The sequence below is a fragment of the Callospermophilus lateralis genome, chromosome 3, assembly GCF_048772815.1.
Source record: "Callospermophilus lateralis isolate mCalLat2 chromosome 3, mCalLat2.hap1, whole genome shotgun sequence".
NCBI classification, from domain to species: Eukaryota; Metazoa; Chordata; class Mammalia; order Rodentia; family Sciuridae; genus Callospermophilus; species Callospermophilus lateralis.
The window spans coordinates 106,238,366-106,257,295 of NC_135307.1; the positions used below are offsets into that span (position 1 = coordinate 106,238,366).

Sequence of the window (18,930 nt, forward strand, 5' to 3'; positions counted from 1 at the left end):
ATGAATAATTGACACAAATAAAACTTCACACTCACCAGTAAAATCAAAGCACCGCATACTAATTTTTTTTAGATAAGCTTTAGCAGTCATGTCATATGTTTTAACTCTAGCTTCTACTCCAAGCTGCAGAACATTGAGTTCATGGAAAGGCCTTCCTTTCTTTTCTGCTTTTTTCATCAGAGTAACCACAACCTAAAAGGATGCATCAGTATTACAACAAACAATCTCATTAATATGCAATGTAGATAAATCAAGAATTTAATAACCATACAGAGTAATATGACCAATAGATTCAAACAATGTAAAAACATTTATTTCCATTTGTGCCTGAAAATTGTTTATTGTTATTTACCTCAGGAGGCACATATAACTGTTAAACTTTTGAAGCACCACCACTATTTTCTAGTGGTTTTCAAAGGTAAAGTACAAAAATGACAATAAATAGCAATTTGGCCTAATTCCCAGATAATCTGGTCTGATGGACGGCTTTCATTGAGATTAACAGCTAATTTGTATAGAACTCCTAAGGCAAGAAAATCTCAATGGTGGCACTGCTGACATTTTAAGCTGACAAATATGCATAACAGGGGGCTGTTACAGTCCTGTGCACTGTAAGATATTTGGCAGCATCCCTGCCTCTACCCACCAGTTCCCAGTAGCAGCCTCCCACTATGTAAGTAAGAACCAAAAATGTTTTCAGACAACAAGTATTCACCTGGAGGATGCAAATTTCTCGCCCTCTACCCCAATCACTGTCCCAAAGGACAGGAACTGTCATAATATATATTACAAATGATATTAAAAGGACTTACAGGTTTTTTTACATACACACATTAATTAAGAACTTTGGAAACAGAATTATTTATCTAACAATGTTTGAATTGTCAAAACTTAAAAATCTTTAGCAACTCTGATATTAACCAGAAAAAATACTGGAGGTTTAATATAACAAAGTTAGTTTAACACCCTTTTAGCAACACTACAAGCATGTATTTCAGTTCAAAAACACAGAATCCATTTGTATAAAAAGTTTATAATTTTTAGCTCAGAGAACACAAATATTTAATGATGAAGGGATTTTGGAGAAAGGTGCTTGCAGGTCCCTTGATCTACTGTTTTCTCACTTATTCTCACTTATTATTTATGCCTATTCCTTTCTATCCCTACCCTAGCCCCTTCTCTGATCCCCGTTTTTTAGACTATTTATTTTTCCTTAAAAACTCAACTCAAATGTCACTTCTTCTAGGAAATCTTCCCAACCCTATTAGAACATCCTCTCGCTACCATCCATACCACAAGCTCCAATGTATACACTACTCTGAGTACATTTTAAATGAAAACATAAATACTTCAATTATCTGAATTTGCATTCTGCCTCTGCATCTTTGGCATCTAGCACATACAGTTTGTTCAATGTGTGAATAAAGAAGAGGAAAATCCACTTAATCTTTCCTCAAGAATCTGTAAATGGAAAGCATATGCTATATAGTAATCAACATTTATACCATACAGTAATAAACATGTTTTAAAATGTAGACATACTGTATTTTATTCTATAAGAGTTTCTAGCATTTGCAAAGGATTTCTCAATCATTATTTCCCTTTCCTGCCTTTCTTTTATGGAACTGCAAAGCAAGCCACATTCCAACTGGCCTATAATTATAATAGTGAAAAAGCAAGTTACATGAAATACTATCATTTTTCACTATGACATAATATACACCCTATATATATTCATTCTTAATAAACCCTTAAATTTGAAAGCACCATTGCTACATGAAAACAAACTGTGTAAGATTTTTCTCTGCCTATTATTTACAAGTTTAAGACGTAATTCTAAGTATCCATTATTTATGTACCTCATTTTACAAGAACATATGAAAATTACATACCTCTTTAATTTCAAAATTCAGCAAAATATTAATGATATCTACAGATCTAATTTCTTCCATTCCAGCTGTTAAAGTATCTTGTGAAGCATGTACATCTTGTGATATAGAGGTTTCACTGGGCTCTTTAATTTTACCTAAAGATGTTCAAAAGAAACTCATTTAGACATTTCTTTCACAAATATTTACTAAGGACAAATATCAATACTTTGGATCTGGCAAAGGCCTAAAAATACAGAAATCAGTCATCTCTCTAGTCCTTAGAAAACTCATGGTATAGTACAAGACACATATATTTAAAACACAAGCAAAACAAGCAGGCCGCACTTATTGACGTTAAGAGGGTAAATGTTAATAAAAAATATAAAATGCACAGAAAGCACAAGGTTTAACACCACTACAAGTAAGTAAAGAAAGGTTTAACACAAGAGGTACCATTCAAGTAGAGCTCAACGACCTGCACACACAGAGAAGATATTCCAAGAAAAAGGTAAGAAATTGGGGGAAATCACAAAGTAATGACATGGGAGAGGTTTTATAAACAACAACTACAACAAAAAAGAAAAGTCATATGAATATGATGCTGTCTTTCTGAAATCAGCACATCCTGAAATACAATAAAATTGCTTTTTAAATTGTAATACACAAAATAGCAGTTGTCTCTGCTATGAGTATACTTGGGCACCAGATATTGTACCAAGTCTTATACAGGGATGGTCTCATTTAGTTTTTATAATATTTCTTGAAGGTAAAACTTTATTGTCCTCAAAATGCAGATAAAAAAAATTGAGGGTTCAGACTGATTCAGTACCTTACCCAGTGTCACACAGATTACAAGGGGTGGGGTCCAAATTCATCAGTCTGATTTGATAGCTTTCACTTTCAACCAACCCTCAATATCATTACATCATTCCTAACATTATCTTGACCACTGAAAGAGCAAACCACAACCCTGAAATATCACCTACACCAGAAACCCATATAGAAAACCACTGCTATTGTTACCTTTAAGAAAGCAATGCCTATGGCAAGGTTTCTTAATTTTCATTGTTTTCCAGCACTGCTCCAAACATAATGTGAATAGCCAGGAGTGTGGGGTGGTCCTAACAAATATTTTGCTCTTACAAAACAATTCCAGGAATACTCAAAGATTTCTTAAATATGAAATACAAAGCACTGATCATTTTTAAGACAGTAAATTGGAGTTTAATATTAAAGTTAACAAAGTCTACTAAATTCTATTAATCAAAGGACCCATGAGAGTTAAAAGGAAAACCAGAAAGGAAAAAACATTTCTACACATATACCAACACATATATTTAATACAAAAAACTAGCAAAGGACTCGTGTCCAGGATGAACAACAATAACAAAAAACTCCTACTTATCAATAAAAACAATGAACACCTTGGTAAAAATGACAGAATAGACTTGAAAAGTCAGGTCACAAGAAGGTATCCAATAGCCAATAACACCCGCACCCCCCATACACTTTTTTTTTAAAGGTGTTCAACTTCATTAGTTATTAGGGAACAAATAAAAAACATAGTAAAATATTACTGCATATCTACCAGAACGACTAAATTTTAAAACACTGACAATTCCCAAGTAATGGTGAGAATATAACACAAATGGGACTCATATATTACTAAAAGTAAACTGGCACAAACACTTAGAAAACCATTTGATATAATATGGTATAAGTTACTAAAGTTAAAATGAAAACCTAACATAGAACCCAGTACTTCTACTCCTATCTACATATCCAAAAGAAAAAAAAAACATATGAGTAGCCTCTCCTCCTCTGAGGTGGATATGTTATATAAAACACCTAGCAGGAGCCTGAAAGCACAGATAGTTCTATACATAACACACCTATAATAAAGTCTGATTTGTAAATTAGGCACAGTAAGAGATTAACAACAATGATATAATTATTTTTTTTAGTTGTTGATAGAAGTTTTTTATTTTTTATTTATTTTTTTGCAGTGCTGAGAACCTAACCCAGTGCCTCACACATGCCAGGCAATTCGCTACTGCTGAGCCACAGCCCAAGCCTGATATAGATAATTATAAAAAATAATCTGTAATAAAATTGCCACCAATGAGTTTCCACTACAATTGAACTTTGTGGTCATGTTAAATACTAAGGGTCATTTGAATATAAGCACTGGGATAGCATAACAATCTACCTGATAACTAAGACAGCTACTAAATGAATGACAGAAAAGTAGCATATATCGTGTGGATATGCCAAGCAAAGGGATGATTAATGTCCCTGGCAGAGCAGAATGCAATTTATAACTTTTAAGTTATTTATTTATGCACTTTTCAATTGACACTTTCAAACCACTATTGATCACAGCTAACTAAAACCCTGGAAAGCAAATCAACAAATAAAGAGAATTACTGTATGCTAAAAGACATATACAACAACACAGCAACTTTATTCACAGTAGTCAAAAACTAGAAACAAACCAAATGTTCATCAAAAATAGAATAGATAAAACAATTCTGGATACATTTTTATATTTGAACATTACATAGGACTAAAAAGAGTCAACTACTATTAAGTACAGTATCAAAAGAATTTCAGGAGGTGTTGAAAAAAAACAGCCACATACAAAAGAGTAATTTATTCATAATTCCATTTTCGTAAAACTCAAGAAGAGTTAAAACAATCTATAGTATTATAAGTTGGAATGATAGTTACATCTGGTTGGATTTGGGGGCACATGGTACTGACTGGGAAGGGACATCAGGGAGGCTTTCTGAGATGCTGAAGACATGCAGCATCTGTATCATGGTGACAGAATAGCTGTATCCACAGATAAAAGTTCATTAAGTTGTACACTTAAAATTTCTGTACATATATGTTATGTTATAGTAAAAAATTAAATGATGAAAAAATATAGTGAAATATCATCTTTAACTCAGCAAATGAGCAAAAATTTTAAAGTCTGACAATACACTATATTAACAAGTTATAGGAAAACAACCTGGTGCCGGGCATGGTGGTGCACACCAGTAATCCCAGTGGTTCAGGAGGCTGAGGCAGGAGGATTGTAAATTCAAGGCCAGGCACAATAACCTAGTAGGCCCTGAGCAACTTAGTGAGACCCTATCTCAAACTAAAAAATAAAAAAAAAAGAAAAAGGGCTCAGTGGATAAAACACCCCTGGGATCAATTCCTGGTACCAAGGTGGTGGGGGGAAGGAACAACCTGGTACAAGTACAAAACAGTACAGGTCCTATGGAAGGTAACTGACAGATCTATCAAAATTTTAAATTATGTTTTTTAAATTTTATTGATTAAATTACTAATTAAATTTAAATTAATAAAGATTAAAATACCCTTTAACTGGTATTACCCTACAAGTACTTGTAAAAGTGCATGTACAGGATATTGAATGCAACATGGTTACAGTGAAAAAATTGAAAGCAAACTAAAATGTTTATAAAATGGAGACTTGCTAAATCATGATATTTCCACAGACTCTAACACCAGGTAGTCATTAAAAAGAATAAAGGAGATCTATACATAGAACATATACCAATATAAAATAAACACAAGACATAATTTAGAAAAAAATGAGAAAATTGCATATACACAAAAGTGCTACCATTTTTTGAAAAAAAAAGATTATATGTGTATGTGCATGATACATTCATGTATATACATATGTGTAAAACAGCTTAAAATTTGTACTATAATTACTTTATTGCTAAATCAAAAGGGACACAACTAATAATTTAAATTCTCTTCATTTTATTGCAGTATAATTTTTCAGTATCATCAGGGAATGGTACTTTATCAGCAAGTGCGATTCTTAAAAATATTTTACTACTAAGCCTTACTTATAAATCACAAGAAGTATGCTACCATAAACAAGGACAAATTAAATATATTTTTTCTGTACATGTAAATACAATAATTATCCTAGGAATCCACAACTGAATACTGACCCCCTTCTTAATGTCCTTCAACCAACTTATATAAATTTTTTTAAAAAAATGTTAAAACGACAATGGATTGACTGCTTAACTAAAAAGAATGAATCATCTCCAAATATAACTTCTTGTTTGCTTTCTTCGTAATACAAATTACAATTTGTAAATTATATTTGTTTACTTCTCTTATATTGTCTCTTTCAGGCTAAGGATACATGTAGCTGAGTGATATAGACTCTGTGCTTTTAACATGCACAAGACTCTGGGTTTGCTACCCAGCACCACAAAAATAGGAAAGAAAGAGATTATTGTCTACTAAATTATAAAATAAAATAGACACATTTAGTATGCCACCTATTGTCAGACTCTTACCTGTCTCTTGTATTCTTGGTTTCACTTTATCTAAGTCTTCAGTAGCCTCACCAAGATTTTCTCCTAATATACTAAATAAAAGATTAAGATCTTCCTGATTTAGACTAACCTGTGAGATATTATGTTAAAAAAGAAAAAAGGCATTTCATTGTACAATGAAACAATTTAATGCAGAAAACAAATTCTCAGTAATAAAACACAAAGGACAGTATAACCTAACAATCAAAAATTTATATAATTACTATCCACTCAAGTATTTCACTACTCATTTCATGTTAACATTTTTATTTTCAAAGAAAATGTTTATAGAACAATATAATTTATAAGTCAATATGAGCCACAATGACTTATCTTTATAAAAAGTTAATTATGATTCAAGAAATCTGATCTTTTAAAAGTGACAAATTTTGAAAATGCACACACTTCACTTTTTAAACAATAACAGTTCTAGTGAAATAAAGACTGTTCTTAATATTAAAATAGGCATTTCCCTCAATGCTATAATTATCTTTGGAGAACCTTAGGTATTCTAAAAATAAAAGTATATGTTTATAATAAATAGTATCAAAAGGAATATGTTAATAGTTTACACACAGATCTCTGCAAATGCTTATAATAACAAATATGAAAGTTAAGTAACACTATCTGAAGATTAAATTTTACTGAAAAGAATAAAATAACCCTGTTGAATATCATCTGGCTGGAATTGTTCTTATATCATTCTACCTTTTATTTGAATATATACTAAGAAAGTCTCCAGAGTTTAAAATTTCAATGATGTTTTCTCTCATGTACTCACATTCATTGAATCAAGATGTCCTTTAATTTCCACAACAGGCACTTTGTGGTACCAATTTGCAGCTAAATTTCGATTTACAGAAAATTCCAAATTAATTGGGTGCAACAGCTGAATATCAGGATGGGAGATGCCTGGCTGGATTATTGTCCTAATAACCAACAGAAATGATACATATGCAAAAATAGGAGGAAACGCAACATATAATTTTAAAAAACAAAGTGAAGCAGCTATCTTCCACCCTAAGTAATGACTTTAAGCTGAACTTATAATTAAATTAATTTATAATCCATTGGCAAGGTCAGATTAAAATATCTGATAAACAATGAAATTATTATGAATACCTTTATCTTTAAATAGCAGACAAGTGATAACTGCAAACATTTTAAAAACAAAGTCACACTCTTAAAAACATTGGAGAAATCATCAAATTGTTATTCAAGGATTAAAAACAATTATGTGCCAATAATGATGTGTCAGTGATGGACCACATATATCACTGTGGTCCCTTGGGATTCCTCTTGCCTAGAGACTCTGTAGCTGTCATAAAGACAGTGTAATACATTATTTCTATATTTGGGGTAACACCAGTATAGATAAACCTACTACACACCCAGTCATAAAAGTACAACATGCTCAATTACGAACAGCACATAATACTTGGTGATATTAAATGACTGTTACTGGTTGATATATTTTCTAGTCTTTCACTACTTAAGAATGTACTCCTTCTACTTAAAAAATGTTTACTATAAAACAGTATGCCATGTTAAATTGGCTGAAGCCTCATACATCATATGTCTCATGTTTACTGTGTATCCTGACCATATAGATTCTGACCAAGAGATCACATGGAATGATTGGCTGATACCATCAATGTTTGTGTAAGGACACTCCATGATGTTCATACAATGATGAGATAACAAAATGTGCATTTCTCAGAATGTATCCCCATCATTAAGTGAAGCATGACTATATATTTTTAGGTACAAAGACTAAAGAAAACATTAGCAATGTGCATGCTAACAACATTTTCTTGGGAGTTTCATAAAGTTTTTCTCCAGGACTGTTTTCTGAACTTGCTTTACAATCATTACCTTTTTATTCTGGATAAAAATCTCATTTGATAGGGTAGAAAATAATTTTCTAATCTTCCTGTGTTTTTATGTGTCATGTGTGAGCACTGATGATACAAAATTACTTACAAAGTATTCCTGCCAATAATGTCTAAGCTCCATCAAACCATGATGAATCACTCAGATAAAACTAAATTGAGAATTGTTCCAGGAAGTAACCAGACTACACTCTTCAAAACCTCCAAAATCGTGAAAAATACAGAAAGGTTAAAGGACATTCCAGAATAAGTGTGTATTAGTACAGAAATCCCTCTTAATAGTTGAGAATGCAATTAAATGCCATGTGTGATTCTGGTGGGGGGAATTTACTGTAATGGACATCACTGGATCAACAGGTATAACCTCAATATTGAATGCACATTGGATAATATTATATCAATACCAAATTCACAGAATTTGATAATTATATTACAGTCAATATAACTGACCTTGCTTTCAGGAGGCACATTCTAAAATATTTAAGGGCAATGGGTCAAGATATCTATTCTCAAACCAGTTAGGAAAATATGATTTAAATAATAATACTATGCATACATATATTAAAGCAAATACAAAATTGGTAAAACTACTGAAATGTATAAAGTACACTCATGGTACTATTTCTATAATTTTTCTGTAGGCTTAAAATTTTTCAAAATAAAAAGCTGTTTTAAAAACAGCTGTATGTGATATGTAATAAAAGTTTGTTAGGTATGAGTTTCAACAATCACAAAATTTCATAGCAAAAATTAACATAATACTTAAATCCATAACTACAAAAAGAGCATACCTAGAAAGCTTGAGTTTTGTGAGCTGTACATCCATTCTATCAATTACTGGAGGATTTAAGGAGTCTTCACCAGACACCAGACTAAAATGATTTTGAACTCTGATTAATCCAAGATCTACCACTACAGCATTGGTGGAAATGGAAGACTGTGGGATGATAATAACTGGTGCTTTCAAATCAATGTAGAAGGAAACACGAAGGCTCCTCTGAGCAAGGTCCTTCACACTCGTGGCAGCCTTTTCTGCAGCCTGGGCAGTGGCAGCACTCAGTGCTTCCTTAGCTGTCTGGAAATTGTTCATGAAGTTCTGTGAACACAAAGTATAAAAGGAAAAAATAGACACATCAATAACACTTTCTGTATATACATATGCTCATTATTTTCAATGACTTTATAACATTTGTTATCATAATTATCAGATTTATTTATTTCTAAATTGAAAACTCAATATTTAAATAATGATTTTACCAGAAGTGACATTAGGAATTTATGAAGATAGACAATCTGAATACAGCCAACATTCAGTGATAGCACAGCATCCACTTTGGACATATCAGTATACGAATCTCCCTCAGTAGCATCTGGATACAAATCCAAATTAAAACGAAAAACTTCATTTCCCATTATTGACACGGCCTGAAAAACAAAGTTGTGAATGTTCTCTATCCAGGAAAGTAATGACAAAATAAAATCCCATTCAGAAAATGTTTTACATTTATAAACTTTATAAAAATATTTAATTGAAATACAAAATAGAATTTCATATTCAATCATCAAAAAATATTAACTGTTTACTATTACATACTTGTTTATGAACTGTCTTAGGATCAACATCTGTGACAATTATATTTTCCAGTCTGGCAAAAAGTGATTGCTTCTTTGACTGAAGAGAAAGGGAGGAATCAAGGCCTGAAAAAAACATGTTATTATTATAATTTCTACAGATATGTCATAAATAAGATACTTATTTCCACTGTATAAAATTATTTTAAAGTTTTAATTTTTTAGCAATGTCTAAATCCCAATGAATAAAGTTCTAATATTACATATTTTTTAGCTTTATAAACATCAAACCTATAAATTTATCAAAAATTAATTATCTGAAAAAAACACATTTAGTATATCTCAGAATTACACAAATCCTTTATACTTTAGGTCATTTTTATAGAGCCTGTTAAAGTCTCATGAACCAAATTCAGACTAGTAGATGTACTGCCAAGGCAAGACAAAGAAAAAAAAAACAAAAAAGAAAAAACCCAGAGCTTTCTGTTTTTTTTTTAATTCTTAAAGAATTTCATTAAACATATTACACATATTCTTTACCTTTACCAGATTATAATAAACTGACAAAGTTAAGGCCAGGAGAAAACCTAGATGAGTTTAGCAGATTTGCCTAAATGAACATAATGGGCTCACAGATTTTCTTCTACATTATAGGTTTGCTTTGCCTAAAGTACAAATGAATAAATATAATGTACAATTATATGATTATATGTAAAGATAATATGAAGCTTAAAAAGGTCTAGTAATGATCAAGCATTACATAGACCTTCAAATGAATTGAACTGATGCTTCTCCCAGCCCATCAATGGTGTTCTAACATTAACATTAGTATTCTTTTCCACCTCCTAGACAACTCTCAGAAGGCCATAGCACATGTGTGTGGTTCAATTTTAAGATCAAGTTCTGACCAACTTCTACAGTCCAAAAAGAAAGCATCCAGTCTAATCACACACTGGCAGGTATTTCACAGCTCAGAGCACTCCATTTGTATACTCCCTGGTATTGAGAAGGGGGTGGAGAGGAAAGAAGATCACAAGAGAATGAGTGTGCAGGCTTATCTCTTAATGAATTTTTAGTACTATGAGATCTTTACCTTGAATCTTGATTTCAGCAATATTGCTCTTCTCATCACAAACAATGACACAGAAAGCATTCAACTTGGCAAACAGCCTAAACCCAACAACGTCACTATCTTTAGAGGACACAATCACTAAAAATAAAACAAAGAATTCTATCACTATGAGATTCCAGTAATCCAAATTTTGTTAAGCTTTTTTCTCCATATTAATTAAACCATAATTCTGCTAAATATATGTAAATACACATTTTTTAAATTCTCAAACTCTTTAAGATCTCAAATATTTTTGTTTTGTACATCCTACAGAGGTATGTTATTTTTATAATTTAAAAGCAAAAAAAAAAGAAAGAAAGAAAGTAAAGAAAAAAAAACACAAAATAAATAAATAAAGACACTAGACATTACTTAAGGTCACACACCTTAAGTAAAAGAGTCAGAATTTGAGTGGAATTCTTTCTGATCTAAAATCTGAACTTGTTTAATTAGATGCTGTCCCTGAAGCCCTTCCTTTGGTCTATGGGTCTTGATTTCCACATGTCTAAAATGGCAGGGAAGACTGATATGGAACCTCTTCAGGAGCCACTGAGAAGGGAGGGAAGAGCTCAGAATAAATACAGGTCTTGTTCCTCTATTACCCTCTCAAAGGCAACCACCACCAAAATAAGAGCAAAAACAAACATTTTCAAAAACAATAGTGTGGGTTATATTTGCCCTATAGATCAGGTGCTCACATATGATTCAATTTGAAGAAAAGGGCACAATGAGGGGGAGGGTATGCATTTGAATGATTAAATTAGATGATCTCTAAGATTCCTCATTTCACCCTGGAGTACTAAAACCCCTGCTAACAATAAACAAAACACATTTTTCATACCTTTCTGCAAAGGTGAATTTTTTTGTTTTTCAGTTGAAATCTGTACCTCCTTGACAACACCCACATTTTGACTATCTGATGGAATAATGGTTGTCAGGTAGTTAATAGAAGAGAGAAGTGCTTGTGTTTGCAAGAAGAGATTTAAAGATGAAAAGGCCACCTAAAAAGATGTTTTAGGAAGAAAATTAGTTTTATTTGACCATTTATAACTTGTACTCCACACAGTGACCCACCCACCCCTCCACCCCCGCCCCACCCAGAGGCTCCCAGCAGACTTTTTACCAGCTGGAAAGAAAAGAGGAAAGGAAGGTTCAGGACTCCATAAAATAGGGAGTACATGGAAAGCAAGTTACACCCACAAAGTTGAGGGGTATATTAAAATAACACAACAACTTAATTACTCCATCCTCCAAGCATAACGATACGGAATTTATAATCTGCCTCTCATGACCATTCTGATATTCAACATAAGCCATCCATAATGACTTACTGGATTTTTAAAATATATTTATCTTTTGGGTGTAGCTGGACACAACACAATGCATTTTATTTTTATGTGGTGCTAAGGATCAAACCCGTGTCCCGCCCGTGTTAGGCGATCACTCTACTGCTGAGCCACAATCCCAGCCCCCTTACTGGATCTTAATAGCACATTTATTATGATTATTTGAAAGATACAAATCAGAAAATAAAACTCCAGAACCACTACAAAACTCCAGGACCACTATGGGCTACTAATATGTTTAGAAATGATTCCAAAAGTAGCACCAATAAAATTTAAATATATAAGATTCAATTGTAAAAAATTCCCAGTTACTAAGTGATCTCCAAAAACCACAATAATGGTTCCATCATTTAAAAAGAAACACAGAATATATGACTTGTAAGAAACAAGTACTACATGTTTTAAAAACAAAGACTCTTTAAAGCGAAGGTAGGAACACATATTAATTCCAAGAATGTGTGGCTTTCTAATAGCACATTTGAATAAAATCAAAATTTGTTCACAGAAAACAATTTTTCATTTCCTCAAAACACTAAATTGATACAAAAACCACAAAAAGGAAGGTTTTGAAGATTTTGGCAGATTTTCCCATCTCTCAAAAGTATCCATTTAAAGTCATATCTCTCATTTTCATTTTAGTGTAACACACAAGTACTTTTCTTCTTCTTCCTCTACAGTACTGCCTAAGAAGTAATAGCTTCAAAATTACTTACCACCTTTCTTTATACCTTATAGACTTCTTAACTCCTATATTACAAGACGTTATTTAGTTTGGTTTGTTTAGAATCCTGTTAGTTATTTATTAATTTTTATTTATATATGACAGTAGAATGCATTACAATTCTTATTATGCATATAAAACACAATTTTTCATATCTCTGGTTGTATACAAAGTATATTCACACCAATTTGTGTCTTTATATATGTACTTTGAATAATAATGTCCATCACATTCCACCATCATTCCACCATCATTTCGAATCCTGTTAGTTCTCTACATATCAAAGTTACTTTTTCTATAGTACTCCCTTCCCTAGAAATAATACCGAAATCTTAGAAAAGATTATAGTAGGATATGATACAGTAAGTCAAAACAACTGCTTTAATAAACTGAATCACAGACATAGAGCAAGCTAAGTATCTACACGGTTAATTTATAACTTTCAATGGTCTCATCAAATAACCCATCAATATTCCTTAGAGGACAGTGAACACTTCCAGAATAGGTTATTTTCAAAAGGAATATATTTGTTTAATAAAATCCTTTACCTTAAGTGTTTGTTCCGTTTTTTCAAAAGTAGTTTGAAAGCTTGGTCCATTCTTATCAGCCTGAAAAAAGAAAGAAAATTTCTAAGGAACGAATTAAGACCAAAGCAAATAAATCCTTTATTTATAATATCTGGTTAATTTACTTATATTTATCTATAAATATATTTGTATGTATATTATATATTTAATTTTACTGTCATTATTTTAATGTTATATCCAAAAAACTTATTGTAATAATGTAAATGTTTTCTCTTCAAGCCTGGGATGATGTTCATTGAATTCTGGGAAGAATGATAAACTCTGAAGGCTGGAAAATATAAATTCCATAGAGTCCATCCATTACTTAATGCTTAAATCTCTCTATAAAGTCTTTGGCAGATCTGGGTGTGATGGCACATACCTACAGTCCCAGCTACTTTGGAGACGAAGGCAGATGATTGTTAAGTTCAAGCAGAGCCTGGGAAACTTAGTGAGACACTCTCCCAAAATAAAATAAAAAGGGACAGGGATGTAATTCAGTGGAAGAACAAGCACTTGCCTAGTATACAAAATCCTAGGCTCAACTCCAATTACTTAAAAAAAAATAATAAGTCTTTGGCAAATATAAATAAATCTCTCCAGTGAAAGAAATCTTGTCTCCCTACAAGGAATTGCAATCTTTAAAGAATGTTTTGTTTCAATGAGTTCTTCATACTGAGTAAAAAGCAAACAAACAATAAACAAAACATTCATCTCCCATCATAACCCACATAACCCACCCCTGGTCCTAGTTCTATCTACTGGGAATAAACATAGTAAATTTAAACTCAGAAAATTTACCACCTGTGAGAAACTTTTTGGCCAGACTAGTTTCCCTAACTTTCTGCTCCTACACTATTTTGTGCTTTTCTTTCTTAGAGAATCAATTATGTTGTCCACCAATCAATATTATATTTGGTTGTTTCCTTGCCTATCATGCCATTCTAGTATATAATTTCCTTGAGAACAAAGAGTATTTCTCATATCTGTATTCAAGTGCCTAACAGTAAAGGCATTTGATAACAGAAATTCAATAAATAGCTGGTGAATATTGATTAAACAAATCAACTAATCCTGAATGCAACCAAATACCATCAGTTTCTTCTTCAGCATTTTTCATGTGATCTATTTTTCTAGTTTTGTTGTTTTGCTTTTTCATGTGATATATTTGAGTCTCTTGTCAATCCTAGCAGTTTCCTCTAACCCAATCTAAGTTAACTTTTCCTTTTGATGAAGAATACGAGGCCAAATGTCACCTTTGGATACAGTGAGTGGAGACACATGAATATGCCCCAGAAGACAGAAACAGCACCAACTTCATCCCAGGCTTCCACCTTTGGGGATTAGTAGCTTAATGATTTCATAAAGCCCTGTACTGAAGGGCTATTACAGTGAAAGAGAAAGAAGGTATACAATGGAAGAGGAAATAGTAGTTATCCCTATAATTAAAAATGAAAACACATCCAGAACCATTAGTAATATACTGTTATCTTTTTTCCTCAGAGTATAGTTTTGAGTATACAACAAATACACAATCATTCTATGGTCCTTACCTTAATATATTCCACTTTTAAAAGATCTAATCCAGGTTTGTCAGAAGAACTAATCAAGTGAAGGGGTTTCTTTCTAGATCCTAAATTGAAGAAAAAGGAAAGCCAATAAATAGCTCTTCTAAAATTTTGAAACTTTCTAGATATCTTTTTATTTTCTAAAAATACTAGTTAAGCTTTAAAAAATATCTGTTCATATTTTCATGGTTACTGAAAATTACAAATCTTTATATAAGAAATCCAACTTACTTTAAAAAAATTCCTATTTACTTTTGCTTGATTTTTATTTGTTTTCAAAATAATAAAAACATCTCCTACATATTTTAAGGCTGTCTTGTGCATGTCTAGGGCAGCAGAATAAACTATAGGTTTAAGAACCAGGAAATATGACTTCTAGTTCATCTCTATCCTTACCAAAGGCTACTTATTTTTTTTCTCAATAATATAACCAAAAGGCTGGACTAAAACAATCTAATATCCTATTGCACTATAAAATTTTACAAAAAGTAATTTATTCGAGAAAATTAAATAATTTTCCTTTGTTTAGGCTGAGAGTCAATTTACATAGAAAAGGTTTTTTTAAGGAAGGAGAATTATTAAAACTTTATTTTTATCTTAAGAATAAGAAGTTCTATTAAATGTTCTCTAAATCCTTACGTAGAAGTGCCAAGGTACTGCCGCCAAAAGCTATGCAGAGAGGACTGATAGAGCCACCATTTCATCCACATTTTACTATTCACAATTTATAACTCCTGCTTCTAAGACATCTAATTTTCCCTTGCCCACTGAGGTCTCAACCTTCCCTTAAAAAAAGGCTTAGAAATACATTGATTATATATTTTCCCTTAAGGCAGTAATGTAAACACTGTATTAAGACAATACCTACAGAATATTAATAACATAAAACATTTTTCTTCCAAACGAAGGCTTAAAATTATAAAACATAGGTCTTTATATTTGACAAAAGCATTAGGCAAATATTAGGTCATTTTAATTATGTGGATTTATCCCTTCCTTCATGTCTCAAAAATATGAGCACACAAGGTAAATGGTAAACAAACTATAAAAGCTTCTAAGAGTTGACTTTGCATTCTACCATTTTAATTTGGATAACTGGTGCTTCTTGTTGATACATGAACACAATTAAATAAAACAAGACCTTCAATATCATAAGACCAGAGACAAATTCTATGCTTTTGCCATTCATGAGTTACATGATATCGAACTTGGCAATCAGCCTAAAGCCTACTTATCAGTTCATTCATGGATAAATTATATGACCAATCTGACCAATCTATGACTTTGCTAGATATCAACTGGAGATAATAATGCTACCTATTTCACAGCATTGTTATAAAAATTGAAAGTTATTATTTGTAGTGAATACTGTAGAACAGTATTTGCTATTATTTATTATGTAAATAAAAGTGCTTCAGACACACAAAAGTGCTATTTTTATTACTGGCCATTATTTCTATTTTTTTAAACTATTACCTTGAATTTCATGGTAATCCAAGCTGATTTTCTTTAAATAAGACACTGCAGTTAAGTCAAATGTTCTTACTGTCGCCTCTGTTCCTAACTGTGTAACATTAAATACTAGAATTGTATCTTCTTCTTTCTGTTCTTTAGTGAATTCCAAAATCACCTAAAAGAATTATCACATCTAATAAGAAAAGTGTATATCATACTTAAAATAAGAAAACCAAATCTTTCTCCATACATATCTACCATGACAATAGTGGAAACACTACTCATATTCCTGATTGGAAATTATTACCTTAAATTTTATTATCAAGAATATAGGTACACTTATAAAATATTCTTATAAAATTTAACATTATTGATTTTTAAATTTAGAAAAATAGAAAAACTACGAATTCTTAATATGATTTTCTTAAAATAGGTCATATTTGGTGATGACAGAAGCATCACCAAAAGCATTTTATTAAAGTGAAAAGTAAGACAAGAATGTTCATTAGCATACTACTACTTAATTCTAGAAATTACAGACAATATATTCAGCCAATAAAAAAAAGAACATGTGTGGTAATTTGGTGGCAGGGGTTACTGGGGATTGAATTCAGGGACACTAGACCACTGAGCCACATCCCCAACCCTATTTTGTATTTTATTTAGAGACAGGGTCTCACTGAGTTGCTTAGTGCCTCGCTGTTGCTGAGGCTGGCTTTGAACTTGTGATCCTCCTGTCTCAGGCTCCCCAGCCACTGGAATTACAGACATATGCCACCACACCAGGCACATGTGGCAATATTTTAAAACTTGCAAGTTCTTTAACACACTCATCAAAAGGTAGAAATCTTTGTCCCCACCTTTTCAACCTGGCCAGGCTTGTGAATACTTCAATCAATAGCGTATAAAAAAATTATACTATAATGAATTTTGCAGGAAGCTATCCATGAACTGTGAGTGAACTAAAATGATGTTGAAGCCTTTTAGGGAGGAAAGCCTAGTATGGGAAACTTCTAGCAGCAACCCTGCTAGTTTGAGAAAGTCTGGTTCATGTGGCTTCCTACCTCGCTCCATCACAAGTTCAGCACAGCACCGCACCAGAGATGGGGTGACTCGCAGAAGCCACAAAGCCTCTCAGAGATGGGTGCAGCTTGACAAAATGCCAATGAACCTGTTTACAGCAAGACCCCAGCTACATCCAGAAGCAAGCACTGAACTCCTCCCGCTGAAACCTTAACCCTGCCTTTGATGTACTCTCCCTTAAATAAAGAATCAGACCCTTTGTTCAGTTGTTCAGTTCCAGCTCCTATCAGGACTGAAAAACCTATTATATGCTTCCCTTTTTATTAATTTCTGGCTCTGTCTTTATTTCTTACTAATTATTTCAGACTTTTTACTTCCAGGCATCTCACACCTCCTAAGCAGGAACCTACCCTAGTGGGATGCTGGTCACCTCGCAATAAATTCTGATGACAGAATTTTAAACTCCCACCTCAGAAAGTTGACCCTAGAGAAAGCTAATTGCCATGTAAGAAGTTCAGCTACCCTGACACTATCAATCAGGGGAAGGCCTGAATATGTGCTTCAGACAATAGCCCCAAAAGGGCCCCCACCCTACAACCAGTAGGAGCTAGCAGCCTAGTGAGTGAACAACTATGGACATCCACCATGGACTTCAGATTGCATCCCCAAGCAATACATGTCTGAAATGAAAGACTATACATAAAATAACCCAGTTGGATCCTTCTAGAATTCCTAACCCACAAACTGTGAGCAAACTAAAATAGCTGTTTTAAGCTCCTAAGTGTTAGAGTAATTTGACAGCCAAGAATAGTAATCAGAATGACAAAAATGCTGAATAAAAAAAGGCTAAAATTAATCTTAGTAGCAGATGACACAATTATACTTAATTATACACAATTTTACTTAAGAAAAACCAGGAGTGTTAGCAGAATAACACTAAGATAACAAAAGGTAGCACAATAAAGTATTAAGTACAGCTGGGCACGATTGTGCATGCCTGTAACTCCAGCAGCTCAGGAGGCCTAGGCAGGAGAATCACAAGTTCAAAGCCAGCCTCAGAAACTTAGTAAGGACCTAAGCAACTCAGTGATACCTTGTATCTAAATAAAATACAAAATAGTGCTGGAGATGTGGCTCAGTAGTCGAGTGCCCCCAAGTTCAATCTCTGATAACACAAAAAAAAGTATAAGTATAAAAGTGTTTATACTTATACTTGTTGTTTCCTTCATGTATAATGACTGGTACATGATGGTACCTGGATACATATTTATTGAAGGAATAAACGAAATATGACTGCAGCAGAGTGAGCAAGGTGGGAAAGAACTAAAAATAAATAAACATAGAAATAAATTTTTTATTAAATGATATAAAAAGTAATATATAAAATCATGGGTAAGTTTTTGTTGTTTTTGTTTTGGGTCTTGCTATGTTACCCAGGATGGTGTTC

General features: G+C 32.5%; 1 protein-coding gene across 2 annotated transcripts in view; it reads right to left on the reverse strand.

Moving 5' to 3' along the window:
* Window positions 1–18,930, reverse strand: part of Vps13c (vacuolar protein sorting 13 homolog C) — a 165,394-nt gene that overhangs the window by 79,000 nt on the left and 67,464 nt on the right. For both annotated transcript variants that reach the window (XM_076850881.2, XM_076850882.2), the window contains exons 26-37: window positions 16,482–16,635; window positions 14,991–15,070; window positions 13,420–13,479; window positions 11,646–11,805; window positions 10,787–10,903; window positions 9,716–9,819; window positions 9,379–9,546; window positions 8,913–9,217; window positions 7,011–7,158; window positions 6,212–6,320; window positions 1,893–2,026; window positions 36–192 (exon numbers count right to left, since the gene is read on the reverse strand). In XM_076850881.2, coding sequence (XP_076706996.2) covers window positions 36–192; window positions 1,893–2,026; window positions 6,212–6,320; window positions 7,011–7,158; window positions 8,913–9,217; window positions 9,379–9,546; window positions 9,716–9,819; window positions 10,787–10,903; window positions 11,646–11,805; window positions 13,420–13,479; window positions 14,991–15,070; window positions 16,482–16,635 — 1,696 coding nt within the window. The remainder of the gene's footprint in view (window positions 1–35; window positions 193–1,892; window positions 2,027–6,211; window positions 6,321–7,010; window positions 7,159–8,912; window positions 9,218–9,378; window positions 9,547–9,715; window positions 9,820–10,786; window positions 10,904–11,645; window positions 11,806–13,419; window positions 13,480–14,990; window positions 15,071–16,481; window positions 16,636–18,930) is intronic.